Source organism: Pelodiscus sinensis, chromosome 22 (genome assembly GCF_052426305.1).
Source record: "Pelodiscus sinensis isolate ZL-2025 chromosome 22, ASM5242630v1, whole genome shotgun sequence".
NCBI classification, from domain to species: domain Eukaryota; kingdom Metazoa; phylum Chordata; order Testudines; family Trionychidae; genus Pelodiscus; species Pelodiscus sinensis.
The window spans coordinates 12,885,338-12,912,786 of NC_143073.1; the positions used below are offsets into that span (position 1 = coordinate 12,885,338).

Consider the following 27,449-nt stretch of genomic DNA (forward strand, 5'->3'; position numbering starts at 1 on the left):
GTCCAATGGCAGCAGCCTCACACGGTGCTGAAAACTGTTAACCCAGCATCCGCCAGCCCCTTCGAGCTGCAGTTAACCAGAGCTCTCACGGGCCTCTGGCTGAGCAGGCAGCAAGCCGCTCTGCGTGGAGCGTGCCTGGGACGATGCATCCCTCGCCGGCTGCTCATGACAACTTTCAATAACTCTCCTAATAAAGACAGTAAACGCCTGGGCCCAGGCAGCCTCACGCAGCAGATTTGGGAATTAGCTGCTCAGGAAAGCAAGGGGTGGATCACAGCAGGCACTGTGGGCAGATGGGACGCTCCCCCTGATCCACAGCTATGCCAAACCCCCTCAGGCCCAACACGCTGCCTCTTACAATCCCGCCCTGGGCTTCCACCCCCCCCCACCCCAGCTCTGCTGATGCCCTAAGTCCTGATCCACAGCACCCTACTATGCCAGCCCTAAGCTCTCCCCATGCTCTGCCAGTGCCCCTCAGTCTCAGAACACATCTCCCGCCTTGTTATCCCAGCTCTGCTCTTGACCCTCAATCTGACTGCAGCACCCCCTTGCTCTTCACACTCACCTGCAGACTCCCAGCAACACTTCCTTCTTCTTCCCTTTCATACCTCAGAAACCCTCTGTATCACGTGACTGTCCAGTGGGGGGCTTTGCTGTCCCCCGCATTGGTGTGCCGTGTTCCATATAAGCTGTGTGCTTGTGCCGCCATGCAGGAGAAATTCAAATGCTACCCAGTTGATGAGCAGAGTGCCCACAGCTAGCTTTTGTGTTTCTATGGGTGGTTCACATTCGCACATCTCGGTGCACATAAAATTATTCCGCACACAGGTGGAAAAAATCCACAGATGGATAGAAGAGATTGGTGGAAACATTACTGGTATGCAGAGCATGGGCAGAGCCAGAGGCCTGGGGCTAAGTAATGGTGCCAGCCTGTCAGATCACCCAGGATCTCTCTTGATGTTCGTCCTCCCACAGACACTGGTGGACGCAGGTGGGTGTGCATGTGGCTGCTGTTGCTGACACACTGCGCAGCTAGAGACACACATAGGCCGTACTCTGGCCACTGCCCCACAATTCCATGGCCAGGGGTAGCCTCCCACCCTTGCAGTCAGCTTGCTCAACAGCCACTAGCTTTGGACAGGCCTCAGGTTGTGCAGTCCACCAGATGCCTAGGTGCACAGCAGCAGAGATGCTGTTCCAGACACAGCAGACAGGGCTGGGCCTGAAAACACCAAAATCTCTTCCCTCAGAGGAGGGGTTCAGTCACAGATCCCCAGAAAGGATGCTGCACCCCCAGCTTTGGAAGAGTCTGTTGGAGGCATTCTTTCAGGGCACCACCAGTGTTCCCTGTAAGCTGTGTGCTTGTGCAGCCACTCAGGAAAGATTCCAATGCCACTCCGCTGATTAGCAGAGCACCCACAGTTAGTTTTTTTGCTTGCACTGATTGGTGGTGCACATTCACACATGCCTCAGTGCACGTAAAATTATTCTGCACATGAGTAGGAAAAAAATCTGCACATAGACGGAAAAGATGAGGGAACATTGGTGCCAGCCCCCTGCAGGCACTGATTCTCCCTTCAGAGTCAGACACATGGACTCAACATCTCCTGAGACTGACCCTCTGGGCCCCAGCTCTCCTGCTTTCCAGTGAGCTCTGCTCTGCGAGTCCAACTGAGGCAGTCTGCTAGAACAGTCTTGTCTGCTCGGCAGCCAGTGCTGCACCTCAGCCAGCATTCCCAGGAGCACTCGCACGGCACTTCCAAAATAGCCAGGTTCTCAGTCTGTATGAGCCCAGCGGCAGGAGGCTGAAGGTTAGCAGAGAGACAGGACGCCATTCTGGTCAGCCCAGAATAGGCTCTGTCTATTGCTGTCTAACTCCTCTTAGTCTCCAGGTGAGAGCACTAATTCCCTCCAGTACCCAACCCTTACCCCATCCCTACTTCACACCTTCCCCATCCTTTCTTCTCGAGCTGGGGTCTTTGGTCAGATTCCCTGCTGAGAGGTGGAGAAATCCTCTAGCCTGTAGGCCGTTTTTAGGGATCAGTATCCTGGTGACGGAGTTTGCCACTGTCTTCTCAGATTCTCCACTGACATGGCGTCAACCTCGGCCAGCCCTTTTGAGTTGGCCATTCAGGCTCTGACAGCTAGGCAACATGGATACCTAAGTCCCCCAGCCTGGCCTGAGAGCCAACAATGCCCCCTATACACACTGAGTAGCCTTGAAAATATAGGGAAACTGAGGCACACATCAGGAGGAGGACAGGTCATAAAAATACTGAAGAACATTTTATTTGATTACAGGCTCATTCCAGAGAACGGAATGCCTCATGCACCCCCTCTTCCCAGGTTCTCTAAGCTGCTCCAGCCAGGGAAACCCACATGGAAAAGGCATCAGATGACTCTGTGAGGTGCCTAGAAGGGCCCGAGTCTGGAGCTTACAGATGAGCAGATTTTCAAATAAGCTCAGCAACACCGAAGAGTTCCTATTGCTCTCTGAAGGAGAAGGGAGGAGGGAAAGGGGGCTCTCCATTGTTCTCTGTGGGGAGAGAGGGAGGGGATTTTCCATCATTCTGTGAGATAGAAGGGGAGGGGTCTCTCCATTATTCTCTAGGGGGGAAGGAGGAGGGGATTCTCTATGGTTCTCTATGGGGGAGGGGAATGGGATTCTCCATTGTTCTTGTGGGGGGAGGGGAAGAAAGCTCTCCACATTGTTCTCTGTGAGGGGAAGGGGTGGGGATTCTCCATTGTTCTCATGGTGGGAGGGGAAGAGAGCTCTCCATTGCTCTCTGTGAGGGGAAGGGGAGGGGATTCTCTGTGGGGAGGAGACAGTATGATGGGTTGTATCAGGCCCTTCCAGGCCCTCTGCTAGAGGCCGCATGTGCCTACCATGGCTTGACCCAAGCAAGGAGCAGGAAAGGGGAGTCCTCCAGGCCTGCCTAGTAAGGCTGCAGCCCAGCAGCCCCGTTAAAAGGCACAGCAGGGGCAGGAGCTGAGCAGCTCAGTAGCTGGCTGGGGCCAGGGGAGTGAGGGTGCTGCTCCTTGTGAGAGAGCTTCAGCCCTGAGAGAAGACACGGAGTGAAAGGGGTGGCGTGGGAAGGGGCCAAGGGAGCAGCAGCAGCTGCAGGAAGTAGCACGTGGCTATTTATAGGGGCCCTGGGCTGGGACCTCGAGTTGTGAGTGGGCCTGGGTCTCCCCTTTCCCCTCCCCAAGGCAGAGTGACCAGAGCTGGGAGAAGGGGTAAGAGTTGTTTAGCAGTCCAAGGGAAGCACAAGATGCAGAGTCTGCAGAGAGAAGCCCTTGGAGGTCCTGCTCTCTACCTGGAGACAGGGCTAGAGACATTACCAAGGCCATGGGGCCAAGCCCGGCTGGACCTTTGACCCTGCAAGTGGTTGGTTGGTTTGTGGGCTCAGGCACAGAGTCTCTGCACGGCTTCACCTAGGGCTGAGACCCTGAAGTCTTGTCTGACTCGGTTAACAGCTGCCGGGGGCATCGCTGCAGGGAGAGGCAGGTCCATGTGCACCCCATGGAGGCGCTCACGAGAGGGGAGTGTCCTCAGCACAGGGGGATTCTCCATTGTTCTTTGGGGGGGGGGGTGCGGAGTGGGACTCAGTGACTGAGGCTGGATACTGAGCTCATCTGAAAATCTGGCCTAGAGGAAGCCGAATGTTTATTGAACAGAGTAAGAAAAGTGGCTGCTCACAACACACACCTTGCAATGAACTGCCCATCTCTCCTGGGACGCCCACACCTGACCAATTCCCAATTGCTCCTGCTGCCACGCAGGCGCAAGGCTGGCTGAGCCGTAGGTTGCCTGAGCCAGCAGTGCCTTTGGGTCACGGAGCCGGCATTACATACCCACAGCGGCAGTGCAACAAGAGCGACAGGCAGAAGGAGCTTCCCAGGCCCCGAGCAAAGCCATGCCCCAGGGGAGGCTGGGATCTGAGTTCACTGCACAGCAGCTGCCTCAGAAAGGAATCTCAGTGTGAACACAACAAGCTCCGCAAGGGGAGAGCCTGGAGCCGTGCCAAACACAGCCTCTGAGGCTGCTCAGGAGCCAGGTGCCTGCCGGCGATTGCAGAGGGAGCAGATGTAAACATGAGATGACCAAGGGGCATCCAGCTAGACAACCCGCGGGGAGAGGATTGCAGGGTAGTCCCATTCGGGGCTTCCCATGGAAGCAGCAGCGCAGCGGGGGCGACAAACAGGTGGGAGCCAGTGCGTGCAGGGAGCTGGCTTAAAAGCCAGATCCCCGGGAGCACCGGCTCCTGCTTCCCCGCCCCCATATGTAAACATGTAACCACTGAAAAATTCTGCGATTCCGCGTGTAAACAAACACATTTTAACATCCCTAACACAAGGCGGCTCTTAGTACCCCCAAACAGCTCCAAGGACTTGGGAAGAGCAGCGCGGGGGAGCCCCAGCCCTGGGCATCACCTTCGCCTGGCGGATTTACTCAATCCAGAAGGGGGAAGAGCTAGAGACCTGGAGTAGAGAGAGCAGGAGCGGCCCTAGATGAGCTGCCAGCAACTGGCGCCCTAGGTGAAATGCGCAATCAGCGCTCCCGCCTCCAAAGCCCTCAATGGCTGTTTATCTTGGCGCCCTAGTTTGCCTGTATTGACCACCTAGTTTGCCTGTATTGACCGGCTGCCACTGACAGAGAGAGTCACTGGGGAAGAGAGACAGCAGGAGAGACCTGGCCAGGGAGGCCCTAAGGGCATGCTAGGGTGCAAATCTCTGCAGTGCTGATGCTGTTTGACACTGGCTTCCTCTCCAGCTCTCCCACTGACCCAGCGGTATCTATTCAACCAATTAGGTCGGCTTCACTGTGCCACTCAGAGCTGTGGGTTTTTCACGTAGGCAGCTTATGCTGCCCCCACTCTAAGCGTCTGTCCCAAAATGCAGCTTCCCCCTCCCCATGTAATTGCACATGACACTAGGGATGTTAAATATCGGCTAACTGAATAGTCGATTAACCTCGTGAATTCTTATTGGTTAGTCGACTAGTCTACAGGCCAGCCCCTGACTGGGGGCGAGAGATCTGAGCTCCTGGACTCAGCACAAGCCAGAACTGAGCTGGGCTGCCTGCCTGCCTCAGGGCTGGCCTTACCATGAGGCGAACTGAGGCGGCCACCTCAAGTGCCAGACTGTGGGGGGGCGCCACTAGGACCCAGAATGTAGAAAATTGTGTCTGCTGCTGGTGCGTATGTATATTCTCTCTGCTCTAGATGCACAGAGATGGGGGAGTGCTGTGCTGGAAGAAAGAGAGCACAAGAGACAACAGGCAGGCAGGAGAAAAGGGGGCATGAGGGTGTCATTTGAGCGCCCCGCCTTTGGTGCCAAAATGTTGTGGCTGGCTCTGTCCTGCCTGGCTTCTAACACACTTTAAATGCAGCGCCCCAGCGGGGGTGGGTCCAGGATCCAATGCAAGCCAGGGCTGAGCTGGACTGCTGACCAGCCTGCTAAAAGATTTACTGACAAGGGGTAAGGGGAAATGCGTGTAGTCTATAGCATTAACCTGTAAGTTTTTTGCATATCAGTTAATCGACTACACTATTACATCCCACATGACTCCAACTTAATAACGCCACCTGGTGAGAGGCACAGCGCCTAAGTCAACGTCATTAGGGTGAGGTTATGCCAGGGTAGATGCTGCATCATTTAGTGCCTGCTTGGCTGAGTCCTCTTTTCCCCTTTCTGCTTGGGAACATTCATTTCCCTTTTCCACCCCCGGCTTCCATCACGTTGTCTAGGGTTCCCCAGCTCCTGTACTTCACGTCCTTTTCCCATCTCTGACTGCATCTCACTTCCTCTCTTCCATGGGCCCTGAGTGGCTGCTTTCTTTCAAAAGGGGAAGGGATGCCAGGTTGTTTCTACCACCACCGGATGTGGCAACCTAGCCACGATTCCAACCCATTTCCACCTGAAGTTTCCCCAGACCTTCAGGGGGATCTCAGCCACTGGGCAGAGCTTTATCTCCCCACAGACGCACTCCAGACTCAGCCGATCTCTAAGCAGGATCCAGTGTGGCTTCACCACATATTTCCTAGCCATCAAACTCCCTGATACGGTGTCCACTAGGCCCTTTTCGCATCCCTTCCCTTCCTTCATCAAGACAATTGGCATTTTCCTCCATCATGGGTCCCAACCACACTGAGCCAGTTCACATTCCACAGAGGCAGCCTCTTTTTATAAGTACTTGTCTCTCACATTGGTAACAGGTAATTTCCCACCGCCCTGGAAGGGATTCTCTGTAGGCTTCTTCCCCACCACTCTCCAACGCTCTTTCCTAGCTTGGGCCCATTAAACAGGGAAAAATCGGCTTCTTCAAACTCTTCCATGAGTTTGGCTGCTGCCTCCAGCATTGTTTGTTAGTGCCTCCTGACCCAGATGTGGGTGTTTTCCAGGAGGCGTGGCAGAAATTGCTCCAGGAATCCATGATTTCGCCCTTGGTCTGCATGCTTGGCTTTAACCAGACGATAGCCCAGTTACCCTTCGGGCATATGCTGTAGGGCATACATCTCCATCTAGCTGCCCCAAACTTCTGCCAATACTTCTCTACAGACTATCCTACTTGTACGAAGATGGCTGCCTTAACATCCAAGCCCTTGGTCAGTTTGCTATCCAAGACCACATAGATCACTTGAGCTCCCTGCCAAATAGTGCGTTGTGGAGGTGGGGGCACATTCTCCTGTTCCAGCCAGCCCCCATTGCTCCCCTCTCGAATGTGGTTAAAAAAATCATTGGGGTCAGTGGCAGGCTCCATTTTACACGGACTGACCCTTGGGCTCCAGTTTCCATTCCCCATACCCAGACTCACCAGTGTCTGAAGCCACTGCTGCTGCACTTGTGCTTGCTCCCTGATAAAATTCTGCAAACTCCTCAGTTGCTTTGCTTGCCAAGCCAGCCCGGATTGTCTCTCCAGCTGGTGTGCCTGTTGGAAAGATTGCATGCTCTGTTGCAGCTTCTTCTGCTGGTCCTTCAACCACGGCAGAGTCCACTCCATCGTCCAGCTGCCAAATATTGGCAGCAGCCTCCCCAACTGGGAGAAACAAGATCCCACAACAAACCCCCACATGCCACAGGGCACGGCTCCTGTCCCACCTTCTTCCCTGCAGACACTGCATGGGCTCCAGTGGTTGTGCCTTCACCAGTTCTCTCCACCAATTCTCTAGCAATCCCTGTGCAACAGCATATTCACAGCACCACCGTCCATCCAGCCTGATTCTCTAAGGGTGCATCTACACTACAGAGCTATTTCAGGATACTGGAAGTATCCCAAAATAGATATTCTGCGTCTATTGAAGCAGCCTGTTATTTCTAAATAGATTACGAAATAACAGGTGGCTTATTCTGACATCCTGGTAACCCTCGTTCTATGAGGGTTAAGGGGCATTTCAGAATAGAGAGTTATTTCGAAACACCCTCAAAATAAGTGATGCAATTTGCATAGCTTATTTCAAGCTAAGAGTGCTGTGCAGACACACCCTAAATTACCCCCCTAAGCTCTCTCAAGGGGAGCTATGTACCATCAGAGTACCGGCTCACCTGGTCGCACCACCTGAAAGACATCTTTCTTAAACTCCCTGTTCTGGCCTTCAAACAATCTGCCAGTTTCAGTCACCAAACTCCTCATCAGAAACAAGCTGCGCACAGACCAGGACCCCCCAGCGGCACCAGCCCCTGCCATAACAGATCTAAAACCAGCAGATGTGACACATCTGCTGTGATTATCAGTAGCCTGCACAACACACCTTTCAAGAGCCATAGGTCCTCCCCTGGCCTATTCCAATAGCTGCTGTACCAGATTCTGTGCCCTAAATACCCCCAATGACCACTCTGTGGGCAAAAAGAGACCAGCACGGTGCTCTCAAATGAGCACACACTGAAAAACACTAGAAGACAAAAACACCATCACCCCCGGGTGTGAATGCTTTGAAAAGCAATCATTCTAACTTGACCTCCCAGTCCGCATTCTCAAAGGAAACCTGCACAACACCTTTAAAAAAATGAGGCTGGGAATGTAAATTCATAAGTTTGCTAGACACTAAAAATGATGGATTTCATAAAGACGCTGGATTCATGGCATATGACAATCAGTAACCACTTACTCCCCTTTTTGTCTCATGACTGCAGTGGTGTTAATAGGCTAATTGTGTTAACTCCTTATGCTAAATAATCTGTTCAAAATTATATTTAGCCGTGCCGCTCTGAAGCAGAGCTGTGTCAGCTCTAAAGTTTGTCTCTCTCACCAACATAAGTTGATCCAATAAAAGATGTTACCTCCCCCACCTTGTCTCTCTGAGAGCAAACAGTCCTTTCTCCTCCCACCGGGTAACGGGATGCGAAATACAATGGGAACTGATGCACACGTAGGAGTCATGCAAATATTACAGAAAATTCCCACTTCACCACGCAGACCCTGAGCACTGGGAACAGGAGCAGCAGATGGATGGTATACATCCAGCAGCAGACCCTGGGCCAGCATGCTGGGTATAGGGAACAGTGGAGAGTACACACACAGCAGCTGTGCCAGGTGAGGGGGCAGGGAGCTGCTGATGGTTTCTTCCCCTTGTCAGGGACATGGGAGTCACTAGACTAGATGAGACCCCCACCCACTCAACCCTAAACTCCTCTGGAGGAAAGTGCAAGTTCCAGGTAGTGGGCCGTGCTGGCCTTGAGTGTCCCAGGTACTATGGTCTTGACAGACCCACCGAGAAGTTTGCAACACACATTAAAGATTCTTTATAAGCTGCTTTTACAACTCAGAAATGGCAACACACCAGAACCCCCAAACAGAGAGAGAGAAGGCAGGCTGCTCCCTAAGAGTACATCCACACAGCAGGGCTTAACTCGAAAGAAGCTACACAAATTGAGCTATATCAATTGCGTATCTTATTTCAAAATAGGGAGCGTCTACACAGCATTTATTTCAAAATAGAGCTCTCTTCCTCTGACTTCCCTTATGCTATGTCTAGACTGCAAGCCTCTTTTGAAAGAGACTTTTTTGCAAGATACTTTTGAAAAGGCCTCTTTCAAAAAAGAGCATCTAGACTACAACCAGTACTTTCGAAAAAGCAAACCGCTTTTTCAAAAGGGAGTACCGAGGCAGTCTGGGATGCTCTCTTTCGAAAAAGCACAGTTTGCATTACCTAGCACCTTTTTTCAAAAGAGCACTTAGGAATAAAGGTGTTATTCCTCATAAAATGAGGTTTGCCGCTGTCGAAAAAACTGCCATATACTTTTTATGTACTTTCAAAAGAACACAGCAGCAGTCTAGATGCAGGGGAAGTTTTTTTTTTTTTTTTTTTCAAAAAAAGGCCACTTTAAAAAAAAAAACACCTTGTAGTCTAGACACACCCTTTCTTATACAATGAGGGTTACAGGAGTTGGAGCAAGAAGTCCTCCTGCTTGACAGTATGTTGACACTATTTTGAAATAGTCCTCTCTACACAGCAGGCAGTGAAGTTATTTCAAAATAGTGTTGCAGTGTAGACATATCCTAAGACAGACACACATCTTGTTCCCGCACTAGTATAGATTGCCTAGCTTCAGACTCTTGGCTGACAGGCCACAAGTGCATGTTTCCCTACAGAGTCTCCCTAGTCTACAAGCAGGGCCAGGAACCTCCTGAAATCTGAAATGGGAGCCCACAATTTTAACAGAGTTCTTACTATGGTACTTCAGGGAAGTCTCCTGGTCACTGACAGAGGCTGGCTTCTGCCCTGATGAGGGAGGTTTCATACCCTGACTACCTTGACCTCCCCTTGCCCATCGCTCTTCCTTAGTGTTTGGGCTCCCTCCCTCTGGGAGCTGCTAGAGCCCTGGCACACACCCCTTGTTGGCAGAAGATATCTCCGGCTGGGCCTGTTACCAAGCCCATGGGGAGGGGTTGACTCCAAGCTACTTTGCTTATGCTTCATCTCTGAGCTGCCCTACTTTGCTGTCCAAGTGCTGGTGTGAATCACCCAGCGGGTGAGCTAGGGCAGCCTGTTACTCTCAGAGCGCCAGTTGGCGCTGCTGACCGCTCTGTTAAAAATCCAGTCAGCAGCGCAGTGGTGGCCCAGAGCTAAGGCAAGCTCTCGACCAGCCATGGCTCTGCATGGCTTCAGGAAGCAGCTGCCAGGTCTCTGCAGTCCCTAGGAACTGGAGGGTGTCCAGAGACCAGAAGGCACTTTCTGTAGTAGCCCCACCCCAACTGCCACCTCTACAGCTCCCATTGGCTGGGAACCACAACCAATGGGAGCTGCAGGAGAGATGCCCATGGGCAGGAGTGCAGTGTGTAGAGCCTCCCTGGATGCCAATTTGCCTAGGGGCCAAAGACCTGGCCTCTGCTCCCTGGGAGCTGTGGTAAGTTCTGGGATCCCACGCCCCAAACCTTCTCCCCATTCATTCCCCCACCCTAAGCTAGAGCCCCCTCCTGCACTCCAAATTTCACATCTCTGGCCCCACCCCAGAGCCTGCATCCCCACTCAGGCACCTCATCCTCCAATCCGAGGCCACTCTCCTAACCAGAGCTCTCACCCCTCCTGCACAGTGAACCCCTAATTTCTGGCCACCACTGGGAGCCCACACCTCTATTCCATACCCTCTGCCACCCCTTATCACAGCCAAGTGAAAGTGAGTGAAGGTGGAGAAAATGAAAGACAGAGGGAGGGGAGATGGAGCAGGCAGGGGTGTTTGGTTTCATGCAATTAGAAAATTAACTACCCTACTTGTCCATGAGGGCCAGTCAGCCTTCACTCACTTGGACCCATAGGAAACCCTCACATCTCTAGAAAGCAAGTCCCTTCTCTGACCTCCCCTAGTCAGATAGACAGATTCCCACTACTGTGTCTAGCTGCCCCCACCTAACACCCGTTGATGCCAGCCAACACCCTCCATAGCCCTGCTTGTCAATGGGTATGTCTACACTTGCACCCTCTTTTGAGCGAGGGATACAAATGTAGACATTTGAAATTGCAAATGAAGCGGGGATTTAAATATCCCATGCTTCATTTGCATATTAACGATATGGCGCTATTTTGAAACAGCTGCTATTTCGAAAAAAGAAACGCTGTCTAGACATGGTTATTCTGAAAGAAAACCCTTCTTCTGAAATAACCCTTATTCCTCCTACAACGAGGTTTACCCGTTATTTCGGAAGAAGGGTTTTCTTTTGAAATAACCGCATCTAGACAGCGTTTCTTTTTTTGAAATAGTGCTATTTTGAAATAGCGCCTTAACGTGAATATGCAAATGAAGCGCAGGATATTTAAACCCCAGCTTCATTTGTAATTTTGAGTGTCTACATTTGCATCCCGCTTTCCAAAGAAGGTGCAAGTGTAGACATACCCAAAGTTGTTTTCTGAAGATAAACATCATCTCAGCAGGAACTGGTCATCAGCCACAGGTCTCCACCTTGCAGAGGAAGTGGAGGGAGAAGCTAAGAGCTGCCTTTCTAAAGTTTACCAGCAAGCCACCATTTAGATGTATACATGTCAATTTATATCTAGCCTATCCAAGCCTCATTTTAAATCCTATCTTATCCATTTGCCCTCACCATGACATAAACATGTTGTGACTCAGATGCCACAATGCCATAACTACCAAATCCTTTTATTTAGTACTAGCTGGATTTACCCGGCGTCGCTCAGGAAACCGGAGGAACAAAATTTAGAAAAACAAGCTGGTCCTGACAGCCTCCAGCCACACTGCAGCTGCCAGTGCCTGACATCTGGCCATTATGGCAGACCCCCATGCTTTTCTACTGCTGCATAAAGCAAAATCTCTGACTAAAAAAGGGGCATGTCTACACTAGCTCGTTAGTTCGAGCTAGATAGGCAAATGAGGGCAACCAGAGTTGCAAATGAAACCCGGGATTTAAATATCCCGGGCTTCATTTGCATGTTCCCGGGCACCGCCATTTTTAAATCCCCCTTAGTCCGAACTAACTGCCCACGGCTAGATGCGGCAGTTAACCGTTAATTCGAACTAACTCCTTAGTTCAAATTAACTGTTACTCCTCATTCCTCCAGTCTTGGAGCCATTAAAAGCACAGTGGAAGGGAGAGCCCCCAAATCACCATGGCTTGTTTCTCCACCATTACTGGAAGCATATGGAGGCCTCCTTTTCAATAGTGCAATGTTTTGCATCCTATCAGATGGTAAAACTATTTTTTTTTTTTTGCTAATTATCCTTGTAGAAGCTAATGGTTTTTGGTAGGGAAGTAGGGGACAGGCATGCTGGGTATGCAAATTCTCATCCAAGAGCTGAGTATAGGGGATGCTTCAATCAATGGGGCTGGCCCTACTGAATGTGAGAGATTTCAAGGTGACACCTCAAACTCTTCTCCCATCTTTTTTGATGAAACTATGAGTCAACTACCTGAGCCTGCTGGCACCTCTATAGTCCCTCCTCCAGCACCACCCCCTTGACCAGTTGCCCCTCCCATGGACTGCATCTCTACCCCCCACCCCCCGGATCATCCAGAATCAAACCCAAGATCAGTGCCCAGATTTGAGTGATCCCCCCCGCCTTGGATTAATTTCTCACGCACCCAGCATCATCCAGTGCTGCCTCTTGGGCCAGTGCCCCTTAAAGGCCCCCCCCCCCCCCCACACACACACCATAGGCTTCATTTCTCACTCCCTGCAGGATTGTCTAGCCCCACTTCCTTCATCCCCCTAAAATCCTGCCCTCCCCCCACTCGCCCCCAATGGTCCAGGCCCCCCCACAATCCTACCTCCCCAGACCAGCCCACCCCCCAATGATCCAGCCCCCTCCAATTCTGCCCTCCCCCCACTAGCTCCCAACGGTCCAGCCCCCCTCCGGGACCAGCCCACCCCCCAACGATCCAGCCCCCGCAATCCTGCCCTACTCCCCACTCACCCTCGATGGTCCAGCTCCCCCAGACCAGCCCCCCATTCATTCCCTCCCTCCAGCTCTCACTTCCAGGTCCCCGATACGCCTCCTTCTGGACATTTTTTCAAAGTGGCAGCTTAGTGGTAACAGCAGCCCCTCCCCCTCCGCCTACAGCGAGCCCCAGCAGCAACCCACCCACCCATTGATCGGCCACCGGGCCCCGAGCCAATCACACTATTGAAGAAGGGCCTCCATATGCTTCCAGCAATGACGGGAAAGCCACTTCTCTCATCTCTTCCCTTTTACAGTACCTTAAAACCTTCTCCTGGAGGAAAGGTTCTCCTTTATATATTAGATTAAGTATTCTAGCTCTGTGTGTTCTCACTCAAATGGTACTATCCTTCTTTCAGTTTTCCTGTTCTTGGCCTCAGAGTTCCTGTGGCAGTGAGTTCCAGAGTCTAACTACCTGGGGCTATGTCTAGACTGCATCCTTCTGTCAACAGAGGGATGCAAATCAAGCACATTGAAATTGCTAATGAAGCAAGGATTTAAATATCCTATTCCTCATTTGCATAAACATGGCTGCCACTTTTTTTTTCCGAAACGGAGCTTTTTTAAAAAAAAACGGCAGTCTAGACACGGATCTGTCAAAAATAAAGCCTTTTTCAACAGATCCTATATTCCTCAAAAAATGAGGTTTACAGGATCTGTCGAAAAAGGGTTTATTTCCACGTCTAGACTGCCGGGAGGGGGGGGGTCCAAAAAACTCCATTTTGAAAAAAAGTGGCTGCCATGTTTATGCTAATGAGGCGCAGGATATTTAAATCCCTGCTTCATTAGCAATTTCAACGTGCCTCATCTACATCTCTCTGTCGATAGAGAGGTGTAGTCTAGACACACCCTGGGTGAGCGGAAACATGTTTCCTGGCATCCATTCTGATTTTGCCACCTTGCAATGCCAGTGGCCCTTCCTTACTCTTCTGAGGCAAGGAGAGCAGAATCCACCAACTTCCTCCTCTAGCCCAGTCACTGTTTTACGGATGTTTCCTGTGTCGTCTCCCTCAAGTAATAAATCTGTCTATTCTGTGTCTCCTCCTAAGGAAAGTTTCCCAGGGCCTGGTCACTCTTGTCCCACTTCTCTGTTCCCCCCAAATCCGTTGCTGTGACGAGGTGACCAATGCATCACAGTTGAAGTTGCACCACCGATTTATAGAATGGCGATGAAATAGCCCCTGTATCATTCTCCAACCCATCCCTGATGCAGGCTACATGCCCTTTTTCTTTCTGGACTTTGGAAAGAGATTTCACCTGGCCCGTCAGTAACGATGCCCAGATCTTTTTCCTGGATTATTGCCAGCAATTTAGATGCCAAGGAGCAACTCGTACCTTTCCCACCGACAGCCACTGCTTTGCATTTATCAACCAAGCAGCCTGTTTACCTGGCTTGGTGAGTTCCCCTGGAACATCCTCACACACTGCTCTGGACAGTGAAAGGGCAGCGTGAGGGCAAATGGGAGCAATAAGGGAACCAGGAAATCAGTTTATTGCACCAGCAGCAGTAATTTCAGAAAGGTACAGAGCAATTTTTGTGAACTGAAGGAAGCAGGAGTGATTCTGGACATCAGCACCTGGAAGGCTCCCTCTTCCATCACCTCATGTAAAATAATGGACGGAACGCTGACAAGCATCACTAACCATCTGGAGGGGAATGGAACCATGACCAGTAAGTAACTGGGGGCATAAATCTTGACACACACAGCTGATTGCTTTTCTTGACATGCACTTTACAAAGGGAAAGGAGAGCGACAAAGCAGAAGACATCAGCTCTGGATTTTAACAAAGATTTTGACATGGTGGCTCATAAACCCTGTGCTTATAATTAATTCAAATTGGCTGGGGAATGAAATCGGCAGGCAAGACAGAAAACTAGCTGCAGGGCCACGAACAAAGCAGTGCTAACCATTCCGGTACTGTTGGGCACTGCCACAACCATTGCCAGACCTGGTCTCTTCCTGGATCATCACCAGGGCTCTTGGTGAATAACATGCAACGCCGATGGTGCTAAACCAGGAGGAACTGCCGGCACCATGCAGACAGAGACATAATCCCAGAGATCTGTGAAAACTGGATGTGTGGGAAGGATGAACTGGGATTCTTCTGGGAAATAGCAGATCTAACATCTGGGAAATATCCTAGATCCAGATAGTCTGTGGGAGGAAGATGGCTGGGCAGTAGGAAAGGGTAAAAAGAGTAGGGAAGGTGAATAATGCCTTCAAGCACCACAGGGCTGCGAAGAGGGAGCTGTGCGTTAGATCTGTAACCCCAAAGCAGGGAGGGGGTGGGCCTTCCCTGGAGCACTGCAGGATATTGTGTCCATTCTGGGCACCTCGTTGCAAAGATACTGACCAGCCGGATGGAGTCCAGAGAAGAGCAGCAAAGAGGCTACAAGGAGGCCTTTATAAGAAAAGCTTAAATCTGATTATTTGACAAAATGGTAATTAAGGATGTATGCGTGCACGCTCAGTAGTATGCATGTGTGTGCTAGTGCATTTGGGCATGCATGCTACAGTGTGTACATGAGGGTGCAAGATTAAAGCTGAAAGGCCCGTAGTGCACAGAAGGGGGTACAATTTAGGTGGAGTAAGCAGGAACAACAGGTTGAAATGAATAAAAGGAATGGTGAGCTGCATCTCCAGGATTGATAGATTAGGGCAGGGAACTGTTTCCTAGAGAAGAGGAGGGTGAGCAAAACCCTGGAAATGCCCTGCATGGAAGGCTGCTGCCTTGGTCCCTGAGCTAATCCCCAGCTCCGATTCACCTTACAGGGGAGGGCAGAGAGCCAAGCCCAGATTCCTTCTGCATCAGAATCATAGTCCCAGGGAATAGCAGACCTGGTGCATGGGGCTTATCTACCTTATTTCTTCCCTTTCCTCTCTTTTTCCTTCTGGCTAATGGGACTAGCTTAGCCATCCAAGACTGTATGTTTTGCTACAATGCTGTAAGTCTTTGACCAGACCAGAAGGTTAAAGCAACAATGTGTGGGAAGCCCAATGCTGTTACCAGTTTGCCAGGCCATGGAGCAGCTGATGAGACCTGTTGCTGGGCCTCTGTTTCCGCAGCAGTAAAATTGCAGGTGAGAGTCAACACCAGAGACTGAAGCTGCATTTTCTCTCCCCTCCCGTGTGGGTTTGTCTAGTTCTAGGGCAGGAGTGGGGAACCTATAACCCAGGAGAGAACCCATGCATTGGAGAGCCTGCGGGGCTGAAGCACACAAAATCTACTAGCCTGGGCATCCCAGGCTCTGGTGTGCGAGGGGAACGTGGGGAGTGTCCTTCTTGCTTCTCAGTCAGGGCCACGTCAGTGAGAGTGTTTTGGTTTTTTGGTTCTCACTTGTGTGTGACCCTCAACTGATTTTTCTGTGGGTCAGCGACCCCCAACCCCAAAAAGGCTCCTCACCCTTGTTCTAGGAAATAGGCTGAGACTCTCATAGCAGCAACAATGAGCCCTCCACCTCTGCTCAGCTAACTTCCACTTTCCCCTCAAAACACATTCATTATTGACTTAGGCACTGGCTAAGAGACTGTCAAACAAAGGACTATTGTTTATAGAGACGTTGCTCCCATGGAAGGGAAAAGACCAAGGCAGTTACCATGACAGCTGGAGTCCATACTTTGCATTGCCAGGACTATCACCAGTTGGCCTTCTCGTCTGTATCTCTAAGTTAAAAGGATGGTTAATGGTAGGCTTGTCCCAGGACGAAGCAGGCTGAGGGCTCTGGATACCAAACCCCCAGACCATGCTTAACATTGTTCCATGTTAGACAGCAACAGGGCCTTAACAGCTCTGGCTCTTTGGGCCCATTTACTCTCCTAAACGCAACATCACAGTGAGGTCTGAGTGACGTTTGAGGCTCCCTCTGGCTCGGGAGGAGAAGGAGAGCTGCTATGGTGGCTCCATGCTGCAGGCCTCGAGGAGGGAGCATGGACAGGAGCACAGTGGCTTGGCTGGGTGTGTTAGCCTGAGTACTCAGTTCGCTTCGCAGCCCTGCTCGTGACAAATCCCGTGATCAGGCCCGTGGCGTCACATCCTAGGACTCTGGTGTAGATGATCGGAATAGATACATAAGCAGACCAACAGACACCAGCTTCAAATTGTCTGACTTTGGGCCCCTCATGAGCTTGTGTAGCCCTCAGAGGAATATAATAGCGACTATCACTCACCGAACAACGCAATTAAATTCAACATCCTTGTGCAGAGGTTGGGAGGTGGGGCAAAGGGGGTCTGAATACCAAAGAAGCCCACCAGAGGAGCATTTAACTTCATAAAGGGGATCCACCCAAACAAGGAAGACTGTTCAATGAAAATTAAAAGGAACAGTCACAACAATGAAATGCCTGCAGGCAGCATGAAAACTTTCTAAAAACCACCATATTGGAAACGCAAATTAAAGGTATATCTCAAATAAAAAAAATTAAAACGTCACTATAGCTAAACAGAGCAAAAGAGTCAGAAGCTAAGTATCATTCTTTGAAAACTGGAAGTCAAATTCTACAGAGGAAAATGGAAAGCAGCATTAACTCTGGCAAGTCAAGTGGAAAAGTGTAATTAGGCAGGCCAAGAAAGACTTTGAAAAGCAACTAGTAAATGACACAAAAACTAAGAGCAGTAATTGTTTTAAATGCATCAGAAGCAGGAAGCCACAATCAGTGGGATCCTTGGACGATGGAGATGTTAAAGGAGCACTCAGGACAAATCTATTGCATAAAAGCTAAATGAATTCCTTGCATCAGCCTTCACTGTGAAGGACGTGACGGAGATTCCCAAACCTGGGCCATTCTTTTAGGTTACAAATCTGGGGAACGGTCCCATTCTGAGGTGCTGATGGAGGAGGTTTTAGAACAAGCTGATAAATGAAACACCAGTAAGTCACCAGAACCAGATGGTATCACCCAAGAGCTCTGAAGGAACTCAAATATGAAATTGCAGAACTAGTAACTATAAGCATGTAATCTTAAATCAGCCTCGGTATCAGAGGACTAAAGCAACTCTCATTTTCACTCAAGGTTCCAGAGGTGAGTCTGACACTTACAAGCTGGGAAGCCTATTTGCAGTACCAGGCAATGTGGATGAAACTATAATAGAGAATAGAATTATCAGACACATGGATTAACATGATTTCTTGGGGAAGAGTCAACACAGCTTTTCTGAAGGAAAATCATGCCCTACCAATCTACTAGAATTCTTTGAGGATGTCAACAAACAAGGGTGATCCAGTGGACGTGGAGTATTTTGATTTTCAGTAAACCTTTGCTAAACTCCCTCATCTGAGCCTCTTAAGCAAAGTGAGCAGCCATGTGTTAAGCAGGGAAGTGCTCTCATGGTTCAGAGTAACTGATTAAGAGGCTGGAGACAAAGGGTAGAAATAAACCGCTTTCACAGAGAGAGGTAAGTAGTGAGATCCCAAGGATCTGTATGGGGACCAGTGAGGTTCAACACATCCACAAACAATCTAGAAAAAAGGGGTAAACAACAAAGTGGCAAAATTTACAGATGATACTAAGGGCAGGTCTACACTTAAAACATTGCATTGGTGCAGCTGCACTGCGTTAGCACTCACGTGAAGAAGCTCCTATTCCAATAAAAGAGCTTCTCTCAGTGGCATAGTTACTCCACTTCCCTGAGAGGCAATAACTATGTTAATGCAAGAAGCCCTCCCATCCACATAACTTCCCATGCGGACAGCACTAAGTCAGTATAAGTACACTGCCTGGGGTGTGGATTTTTCACACCCCTAAACGATGTAGCAATACCAATATAGTACTGTAACGTAGGCCTGGACTAAGTTAATCCAGATAGTTAAGAGAGATAATGCAGGTGAGATAAAATATTTTAATTAGACCACTGACTGTTGGAGACAGAGAGACAAGCTTTTGAATTACACAGAGGGATTCTACAAGAACTCCTATATAGCTGCTGTATGCTGGCAGGAGAGAGCAATCCCTTGGGCATAATTAACCCACCACAACCAGCAGTGGTAGCTATGACAGCAGAAGGAGCTCTCCCTCCAACAGAGTGCTGTCCACTCCAGCAATGTGTGCCATGCTTAGTTTATATTGTTCTATGTTTTTAAGCAACATGTTGTGCAGGGCCTTGCAGAAGTGTAAGCATGTACATCCACACTGTTACCTTTCTTAACCAAACTTGTAATCTCAAGTTAGTTGTGTGTGATCCCTTGGGTGGAGTGTGTCAGTGTGTGTGGGATCCTGTTGTTGGGGTGTATAGCGTGCGTGTGTGTGTGTGTCTGTATTTCCCGGATTTGGCTTGTATGCCTACGGGGCATGTTTATATCAATCCTGAGCATATGATCCCTGGTTTAAAGGTGTGTTGTGCACGTCCCCCTGGTTGTGTGTTTGTGTTGGCAGTCCTGCTGCACTGAGTCACCAACAGGCCATAGGGAGGAGGGAGGAGTGCTGTGCATTCTCGTGAGGCATCACTTCCCCTCCACTGGTCCCAGTGGGTCAGCCATATTGAGAACACATCTGCAGCCCCCAACAGCTAGGTCAACGTTTCCATAGCGATGGGCTCCATGGGTCACTTTCCCTCAGGCCCCAAGGGGAGAGAGGACAGGCAGGCAGCAGGGGAGGAACTCCTGACACCCAACCCCCCACAAGGGGCAGCTGGAGGGACGGCTCCCATAACCTGGGACAGTGTTTCTCAACCAGTGGTACGAGTACCCTTAGGGGTACTCGAGAGAAGTCTGAGGGGTATGCCAAGACAACTGAAATTTGGAAAAAACTGAATTTTTGTTCTAAGTTTTACAGCACTTTATTATTTTTGTACTTTTTATATCCAAAAATTTCATCACCTGCCTGGCTACGATTAAGTTGTTTAAACAAATGCGTTGCAATGGTAGAAAAAAACCTGTGTGCGCCAGAAAACTGTAGGTACTAGGGGTACTTCTGCAAACTAGTGTACTAGGGGTACACTGGGCAAACCCTCCAGGCCTGGGTTTTCCTCTAGAAACCAGGCAGAGTTAGAGGCTCTGTGCTGCCTCCCCATGCAAGTGCCTTTGTATCCACCCTCCTAGCAAAGCAGAGCCTCCTGGACTGCGGGCCATGGGCTGTCTGGAGACTTTGGTTTCCCCTGCCCTTGAGCCCTCTGTGTTCCCCAGCCTGGCCCAGCATGACAGCTTGTCCCTGCTCTGCTCTCAGCGTGGTTTTTGGCACTGTCCGTGGCGGCCGTGTCTCTGGGAGCAGTCGCTCTCAATTAGACGCTCAAAGGTAGTTGTGCTAAGATCTCCTCTGCTGGCTCGGCTGCCCCCGCCCCTCCTGTATTAACCTGCCATTCGCTGACTCACAGACTCCCCCACAGGCTCCAAAATAAGTTGCTCTTAGAAGCTCTCATGTGGAGATCAAACAAGGTCCTGATGAGCCATTCAGTCAGTGAGTGCGTAGCGCTGGGGCCATCTCAGCCAATGACAGAGCACAAGAGCATCAGCAACCAAATCCACAGCAAGCCCCCGCTTCCACTCCCACAGCTCCCCACTCAGCAGCTGGCTCTTGGCCAGCAGGGCCATGACCCCCCCCCCCCATTGCTCAGGGTGCCAACCCAGCATATCCCAAGCATATAAGTCTCCCCTCACCCCTATCACAGCCAGCGCCTGACCTGCAATGGCCCTGCCCAGTCATGCCACACAGCCTGCAGTGCAGGGGCGTGTACCTAGCTAAGGCTGACTCTCACCAGCTAGCACCAGTGATGATAGTGAGAGCTGGGAACCAGGAGCCACAAAGCAGGGGCCAAACCCCGAGAAAAGTCAGTGAGATCGAGAGGAGAGAAGAGACTGGGCAAGACACCGGAGCCTGAGGCAGCACGAGACAGAACAGGGTCCCCTCTAGACACTGCACCATCAGGAAAACACACCAAAGAGTCGGGGAGAGGCAGAGATGACCTCCCCATGGAGCAGCCTCTATCCCAGACAGCTTGAAGCCCCTCCCAGGGCAGCTCGCTTCCTAACACTGTAGGGGCCAGCCTGGTTATTCACTGGGACCTGTGTGGAACATGGGCCAGGGAGATGCTTTGAAACACTGAACCTTAGGCAGGTCCTTCCCCAAGGCATCTAGCAGCCTCTACCTGTCCCCATCTCTCCTGCAGGCCTCAGTGCAGAAGCTAGATCCCAAGGCAGAGCCTGATCCCGCCCCGATACCTCCCCCAACCACACCCCACACTTCCTGCTAGCCAATAGGATACGAGATTAACTATGACATCACAGACAACTATCCTCTCAAATACAACCAAAACTACCCCCCCCCCCCCACCGAGCTGCTGACCCAGGCTCCTGCTAAGTAATGATGAGCACCCCACACTTCTCCAGCTCTGGGCATAGGGCAGTGACAGCTGGGGCAGGGACATAAGTCCTATCAGCAGGAGGGCTCTAGCCTGAACCCACACATCTACATGGACGTTTCACAGCCAGGCAGGCAGGCAGCCTGATCCCTGCGAGCCAAGGCAGCTGACAGAGGCCAGCCCCAGCGTGGGTGCTTAATTGCAGTGTCCACGTACCCAAAGGGGTCAAGCTCCAGTCTGGCTTCAAGGCTGACCTCTCAGCCCCTATGCAGCCTCTCGCTCCGAAGCCCAGCACTGTGGGGGGACAGCCAGCATCTCTTGGGTGGGTGGGAGGGAGGGAGGGAGGGAGGGGCATGAGTCACCCAGGGTGATGGAGTGAGGTGGGGAAACTGGGCAAAGGCAGCGGCTGTGGCAGCTTTGGCAGTTCAGGTCTGGAGCATGACCCCAGCCCCCCCACAGGAGATGAGGGCTAGAGTCCCTCTGTCCTATGAAGAGACGAGAGCCTGAGCACACACCCAGGGAAGGGTGCTGAGCACGAGCCTGTCCAGCATTGCTGGAGGAATGCCCTCCCACTCACCTGCTTGCTACCCCCTCCTGCCTCCCCTCCAGGCAGCCATTCGCACTGTTGCCTCCAGACTAGGAGCTTGTGGGCCTGTCTGCTCTGGGATAGGAACCCCTCACCTCAACACTGCCCCTGCTCCAGATATGCTCCCTGTTTCCCCCTCACAGTCCACCTCCTGTCTCATGTGCCACAGCATCTCCAGGGGCCATCAGCTGCAGCTTCTAATATGTGCTAGCAGCTGGGCTCAGAGGGGGCCTTGCATAATCGCCCCTCCCCATTACCCAGCCTGCCAGCTGGAGAGATGGGGCCCCCAAAGCAGGAGCTGCTGGGGGCGGCAGAAACCTCCTTCCAGAAAATCTGACCCCATCTTCTGTCTGCTGCGCCTTCCTCACCTGGGGGCACCAGCTTTCCAATGTGCCCCTGCCAGATGCAAGGTCTCCCCCCACCATGGAACTTTGCAGGTGGCTGCATGGGTCAGGCTCCTGCTACTCTTCTCAAGGCAACAATTAAGTGCCCCCCAGCTTTTGAACATCACCCCAAGTACTCACCCCCACCCCACTGCAGCTGCCTGGCCCTGGGGGAGGCCCTGGCTCAGGAGTTCCCAGGGAGAGCATAATAGCCAGCTGCAGTGCTCACTCTGCAGCCCTCATGGCTACACACAGCAGCACTTTGGCTGCAGAATTTCACCCCTGTCGTTCCCAGTATGGGACCCAGGCAAGCTGTGCTAAGGATTGGCTGCCCTGGTCATCTGGAGGTGGCTCAGAGGAAGCTGACTGCAGGCAGTGGGGTACCTGGCAGTGTGCAATGGGCTGAACGAGGAGGCTGGTCTGGGTTGCAATCACAGCACCTGTTCTCTGAACAGCAGGAAGGCCGGAACCAACTTCCAGGGGGCAGCATTAAGCCCAGCTCCAAACAGCAAAAGGAGTAGGGCCTCTTCTGCCTGGAGCAGGGAGGGGCCAGCCTGAGCCCTCCCTCTTCATCTCCCAGGTTCACCTGGGCTCCTAGGTCTGCAAATGTAACAATATGGTTTTTCTGTAGCCATACTGGAAGACCTAAACTTAAGCCTTCTTCTGCAGCCAAACTGAAGAGTAGCAGCCATTAGCTGTAAAGCCTGGAGACATATACTCACGTTCCCTCTAAATTGCATTAAAATAGTATCACACTAGGTTGTGAGAAGAGGATCCTGTCCTAGTGGCCCCCACTGTCACCAGAGAAAGAAACAGATATCAAGAAGGGTAAAGAGAAAACTAAATTAACAGCATTTCGTCTGGCAAGAAATTGTTTACCATTAATTAAGGTTGTGGAATCTGCATTCTATGATTATTGTCCTCACTTTCCTATTGTTTGTCTGTGTGATCTGTCTGCTTTCTAATTGTTTCTGTCTGCTGTATAATTAATTTTGCTAGGTTGGTTAGGTAATTCTGTGACAGTATGTTATGATTGGTTAGTGAATTATACTAAAATAATTGGTTAAGGTATAACTAAGCAGGACTCAAGTTTTGCTATATAGACTGGGGTCCAAGAAGGAGAAGAAGCAAAAGGAAAAAAGGAAGAGGGGGAAAGCAAGAAGAGGAAAAGGGAAGGAAAGAACGAAAGGAACACCAAAAGAAGTAAGGAAAACCTGGAAGAACTCACCTCCAAAACTCAGCCTAAGACCAGAGCTGCCAGAACTCCTCTGCATGATCTGATGTGCAGCAGTTAAGATCCAGAGAGACTGATCTTGCCTGGCCAACAGGGGAAGTCTGCCTGCCTTTATCAGGATTGGTGAGCATGACACTGTGTGCATAGGGACACTGTGTATTCAAGGGGCTGGGGGCAGAGGGAGTTTGGAGAAGAGGCTTAGAGCAGTGGTCTCCAACCTTTTTAACCACAAGGTCACTTTTTCAATTTAAGTGCAATGTAAGATCTACCTCAAACCCAAATACCCTCCCCCCCCCCTTCTGAGGCTTCACCACTGCTCCACCCTTCTCTGAGGCCTCACCCTGCTCACTCCATCTCCCTTCCTCCCCAAATCTCATTCACTTTCACTAGGCTGGGGTAGGTGGTTGTCGTGCAGGCTCTGGTCTTGGGCCAAGGGGTTTGGAGTGTGGGAAGTGGGACAACCTGAAGGCAGGGCAATGGGGGTGAGTTCTGGAGTGGCCTAGGGGATAGGGCATTTGCCTGGGGAGTGCAGGGTCGTGGGCTCGAGTCCTTCCCTCCCACACACGCACCTTTGGAGCAGCTGGGCAGACAATACAGGCTATGCCAGGGATAGAGCTAGCTCCTGTATTAGGCATGTAAGGGGATTGTTAGCCCCTTACTAAAACTCAGTGGGAGTTTTTGGTTGGCCAGCTCCCAGTACCAAAAGGGGAAGGGTCCATCAGAAATCAGGGCCCCTAAGACTGACAGACCCCAGGGACAATGGGAAGAGGCCAACACTCCAGCTCAGCCTGATTGACAGGTTGGACAGATCAATGAAAGAATTAGAAGGCCAGGTCCCATCCTCCGTGTGAGCTGGGATTTTCTGGATCTCTGGGAGAAAAGGAGAGAGAGCTGAGAAGAGCAGCTGGAAAAGCAAGCTGTGTGGAGAGACAGACCTACAGTGACAGAGCCCAAGGAGCATAGCAAACTTGCAGTGACCAGAGAGCCAAAGGGGTCAGAGAAGCAACACAAGGAACTGGAGTCTGGCAAAGCCGCACAGTCTGCAGCTGGGACTAGCAAAGGGGGGAAAAGAGGCTCTGAGCAGGGACATGCCACCAGCCAAGAGGCCCTGTAGGCCAGACTTGGGAGAGGGATTGTAACTAACTCGGAGAGGGGTCCTGCCACCTAGCGCCTGAGGCTGTGTGGTCACTGCCAGAGCAAGCGTATCCAACCTGCAGCACAGCCAGGGCCTGAGAAAGAGCCCTGGGACCTATAAGGAACAAACTGAACTGTCCTTACACTCTGCTGTTTGTGATGTCCCCGTGCTACAGAGCAGGACTGTGTGCTCTCATTTAACCTTTCTCGTTTTTCCTTACTTATTTTTTTAATCAGTTGTTGTTTAATAAATTGTATTTGCTTTGAACTGAGTGAAATTATCACTGGGTCAAGAAAGCATGCAGTATGCAGAGAGCACCCCGGAGTGGGGACACCCTAGCCCCTGCCCCAAGTGACTACAAAGTCGGGGATTAAGTCGCAGAAAACCTGGGCCCAGCCTTGTTGGGATTTCGAGGACTCTGCTACTCAGGAGAGTGGAAGGGGAGCCCTCAGGGTCAGGGAGGCCTTTGGGTAAAAGAAGTGGGAGAGGGGGACTCAGATCCTTTCACTGGTCCATTTCACCAGGGTAGTATAGAAGCCAGGAAAGTTCCCCACACTAGTGGGACCATTCCTCCGCTTACAGGAAGGCAGGATAAGGGACTCCTTGAAGGCAGGGAGGTGGGGTGGGTTCTGGAGTGGCCATGGGGATAGGGCATTTCCCTGGGGAGTGCAGGGGGGTGGGCTCAAGTCCTGCCCAGCCTGCCAGCCAAGACCAGTTGCCCCTGGGATGGAGCTGGCTCCCACATTAGAAAGGTAAGATAAGAGACCCTCTGAAAGCAGGGAGGTGAGGTGGGTTCTGGAGTGGCTATGGGGATAGGGCATTCACCTTGGGAGCACAGGGGGGTGGATTCAAGTCCTGACCCATCCCCTCCACCCACCCCAGGAACAAGCAGACAGCCAACACAGGCTGCCCCAGGGATGGAGCTGCCCACTGTATTAGGAAGGCAGGATGAGGGACCTGCTGGAGGTGGGGTGGGTTCTGGAGTGGTATAGGGCATTTACCTGAAGAGCACAGGGTTGTAGGCTCAAGTCCTGCCCCCCTCCACCCACCCCCAGGAGTGGCCAGACAGCTGCCCCAGGGACAGGCTGCCCCAGGGATGGAGCAGCAGAGTCAAGGCAGGCTGACTCCTGCCTTGGCCCTGCACCACTCCTGAAAGCAGCTGGCATGTACAATGCCTCTCATCTACAGGTATACAGTTCCCCGTCATTGATCAATGGGTGCTGCAGGACACCATGGGCAAGGACACACATGGAGACCCCTGCTCTCACCTTCTCGGGGGCTGCAGGGACATGCCAGCCACTTCCAGGAGCAGCAGTTCCCACAGGGATAATTACTCCAGACATGACAGGTTAGGCATTTTAGAACTCACTACTCACAGAATTAAATTTAAGCATAAGAGAGAAATGAAAGGTATGAAATGCACAGACCAGGCGAAAACCACTTTGCAAACAGTAAAAGTAGCAACAACCCCCATGTACGTGCTGGATTGGGAGATGAGAGAGAGAGAGAGTGTGTGTGTGTGTGTGTGTGTGTGTGATTTGCATTACCGAGCTCCCTCCATCCCCTTCTCTCTGTGTGGAGACAGAGTACAGGAGTTGGGGGAGGAGGGACACTCTGACATCAGTGCGGCCCCTTCTCCCTCCTGCACAGCAAGCAGGAGGCTCCCAAGGGGCAGCTCCAAGGCAGAGGGCAGGAGCAGCATGACAGTAGGTGGAGGGGCAACTGAAGTGCCAGCACTTGAAACCTCCCTGGCCAAACCAGTCAGGGTCACCTGCCAGAAGCTCCAAGATCTACTAAAAATAAAATATAATGGAGATTGCCTATCTCCTAGAATTGGAAGGGACCTTGAAAGGTCATTGAGTCCAGTCCCCTGCCTTCACAGCAGGACCAAGTACCATCCCTGATGAATTTTTGCCCCAAATCCCTAAATGGCCTCCACAAGGATTGAACTCACAACCCTGGGTTTAGCAGGCCAATACTTAAACCACTGAGCTATCCCTCTCTACTGGTAGATCCTGATCAACTGGTTGGTGACCACTGGCTTAGAGGAACTGTGAGGGTGAGCAGGGGAGAGTACGCTGAGACCTGACTCTGAATCCAGGCACTATAGCACATGGCTGGCACCAAAGCAGGGGAAAGCAAGAGGAAGACTGCTCATGTGCCGTGGAGTGGGGGGGACAAGGCAGCAAATGGGGCATTGAGCAGATGGGGCAATGCGTAGGGAAGGTGGTGGGCAACTGGGAAGGGTGGAGGAAGGAGCAGAAGCTGAGGCAGGAGGAGAAGCAGGGCAAGATGGGAAGGAAAGGCAGAGGAAGAAGCTGCAGGTGGGTGGGTGAACAAACAGTTTGCAAGCCATGCAAGCCAGCAGCAAGGACCCAGCTGCTAAAACACAGTTGCAGGGAGAGGAAGGTCTGCTTCTGCTTTGATTAGCAGCTGTCTTCAATACTGGATCTCAACTTAATCCTGAGGGGAATTTCTGCCCTGTCATGAGTCTCCCAGGACACAACTCTGGGGACAAGGGGCCTCTCCCCACACCTACATCCCACCTAGTGGGTAGGCCTGGCCCATCCAGGCGTGTCCTACGGTAACTGGTGTGATAGTGAGATTTTTGGAAGCTTGGTTGCCTCAGTTTCCCCTATATCATGCATTGCTCCCCAGTAGGGGCAAAGCACCAGTTAGCTCTATGGGCAGGCTAAGACACGTGGGACCAAGAGAGGTGGGGAACGGGGAGGGAAAGGACTAGTTTTTTGAGGCCAACCCCATGTCAGTGGAGAATCAGAGAAAGCCCCAAGACAGTGACACCAGATTGAGGATGGTGGATTTCTCCTCAGCAGGAAAGCAGAGCAGAGACTCCAGCTTCAAAACAAAGGATGGGAGAGAATTTGTGGCTTCTGGAGGAAGCTGGGGGCTCTCTCCCCTGGGCACTGT

The 27,449-nt window shown here is 51.4% G+C and overlaps 1 protein-coding gene across 4 annotated transcripts in view; it reads right to left on the minus strand.

The window, feature by feature from the left end:
* Positions 1 to 27,449, minus strand: part of CADM3 (cell adhesion molecule 3) — a 127,180-nt gene that overhangs the window by 56,288 nt on the left and 43,443 nt on the right. For 3 of the 4 annotated variants that reach the window (XM_089772690.1, XM_075907116.2, XM_089772689.1), the window contains exon 2: positions 6,818 to 6,931. The exons of the other annotated variant lie outside the window; for it this stretch is intronic. In XM_089772690.1, coding sequence (XP_089628816.1) covers positions 6,818 to 6,931 — 114 coding nt within the window. The remainder of the gene's footprint in view (positions 1 to 6,817; positions 6,932 to 27,449) is intronic. 4 annotated transcript variants of the gene reach the window in all.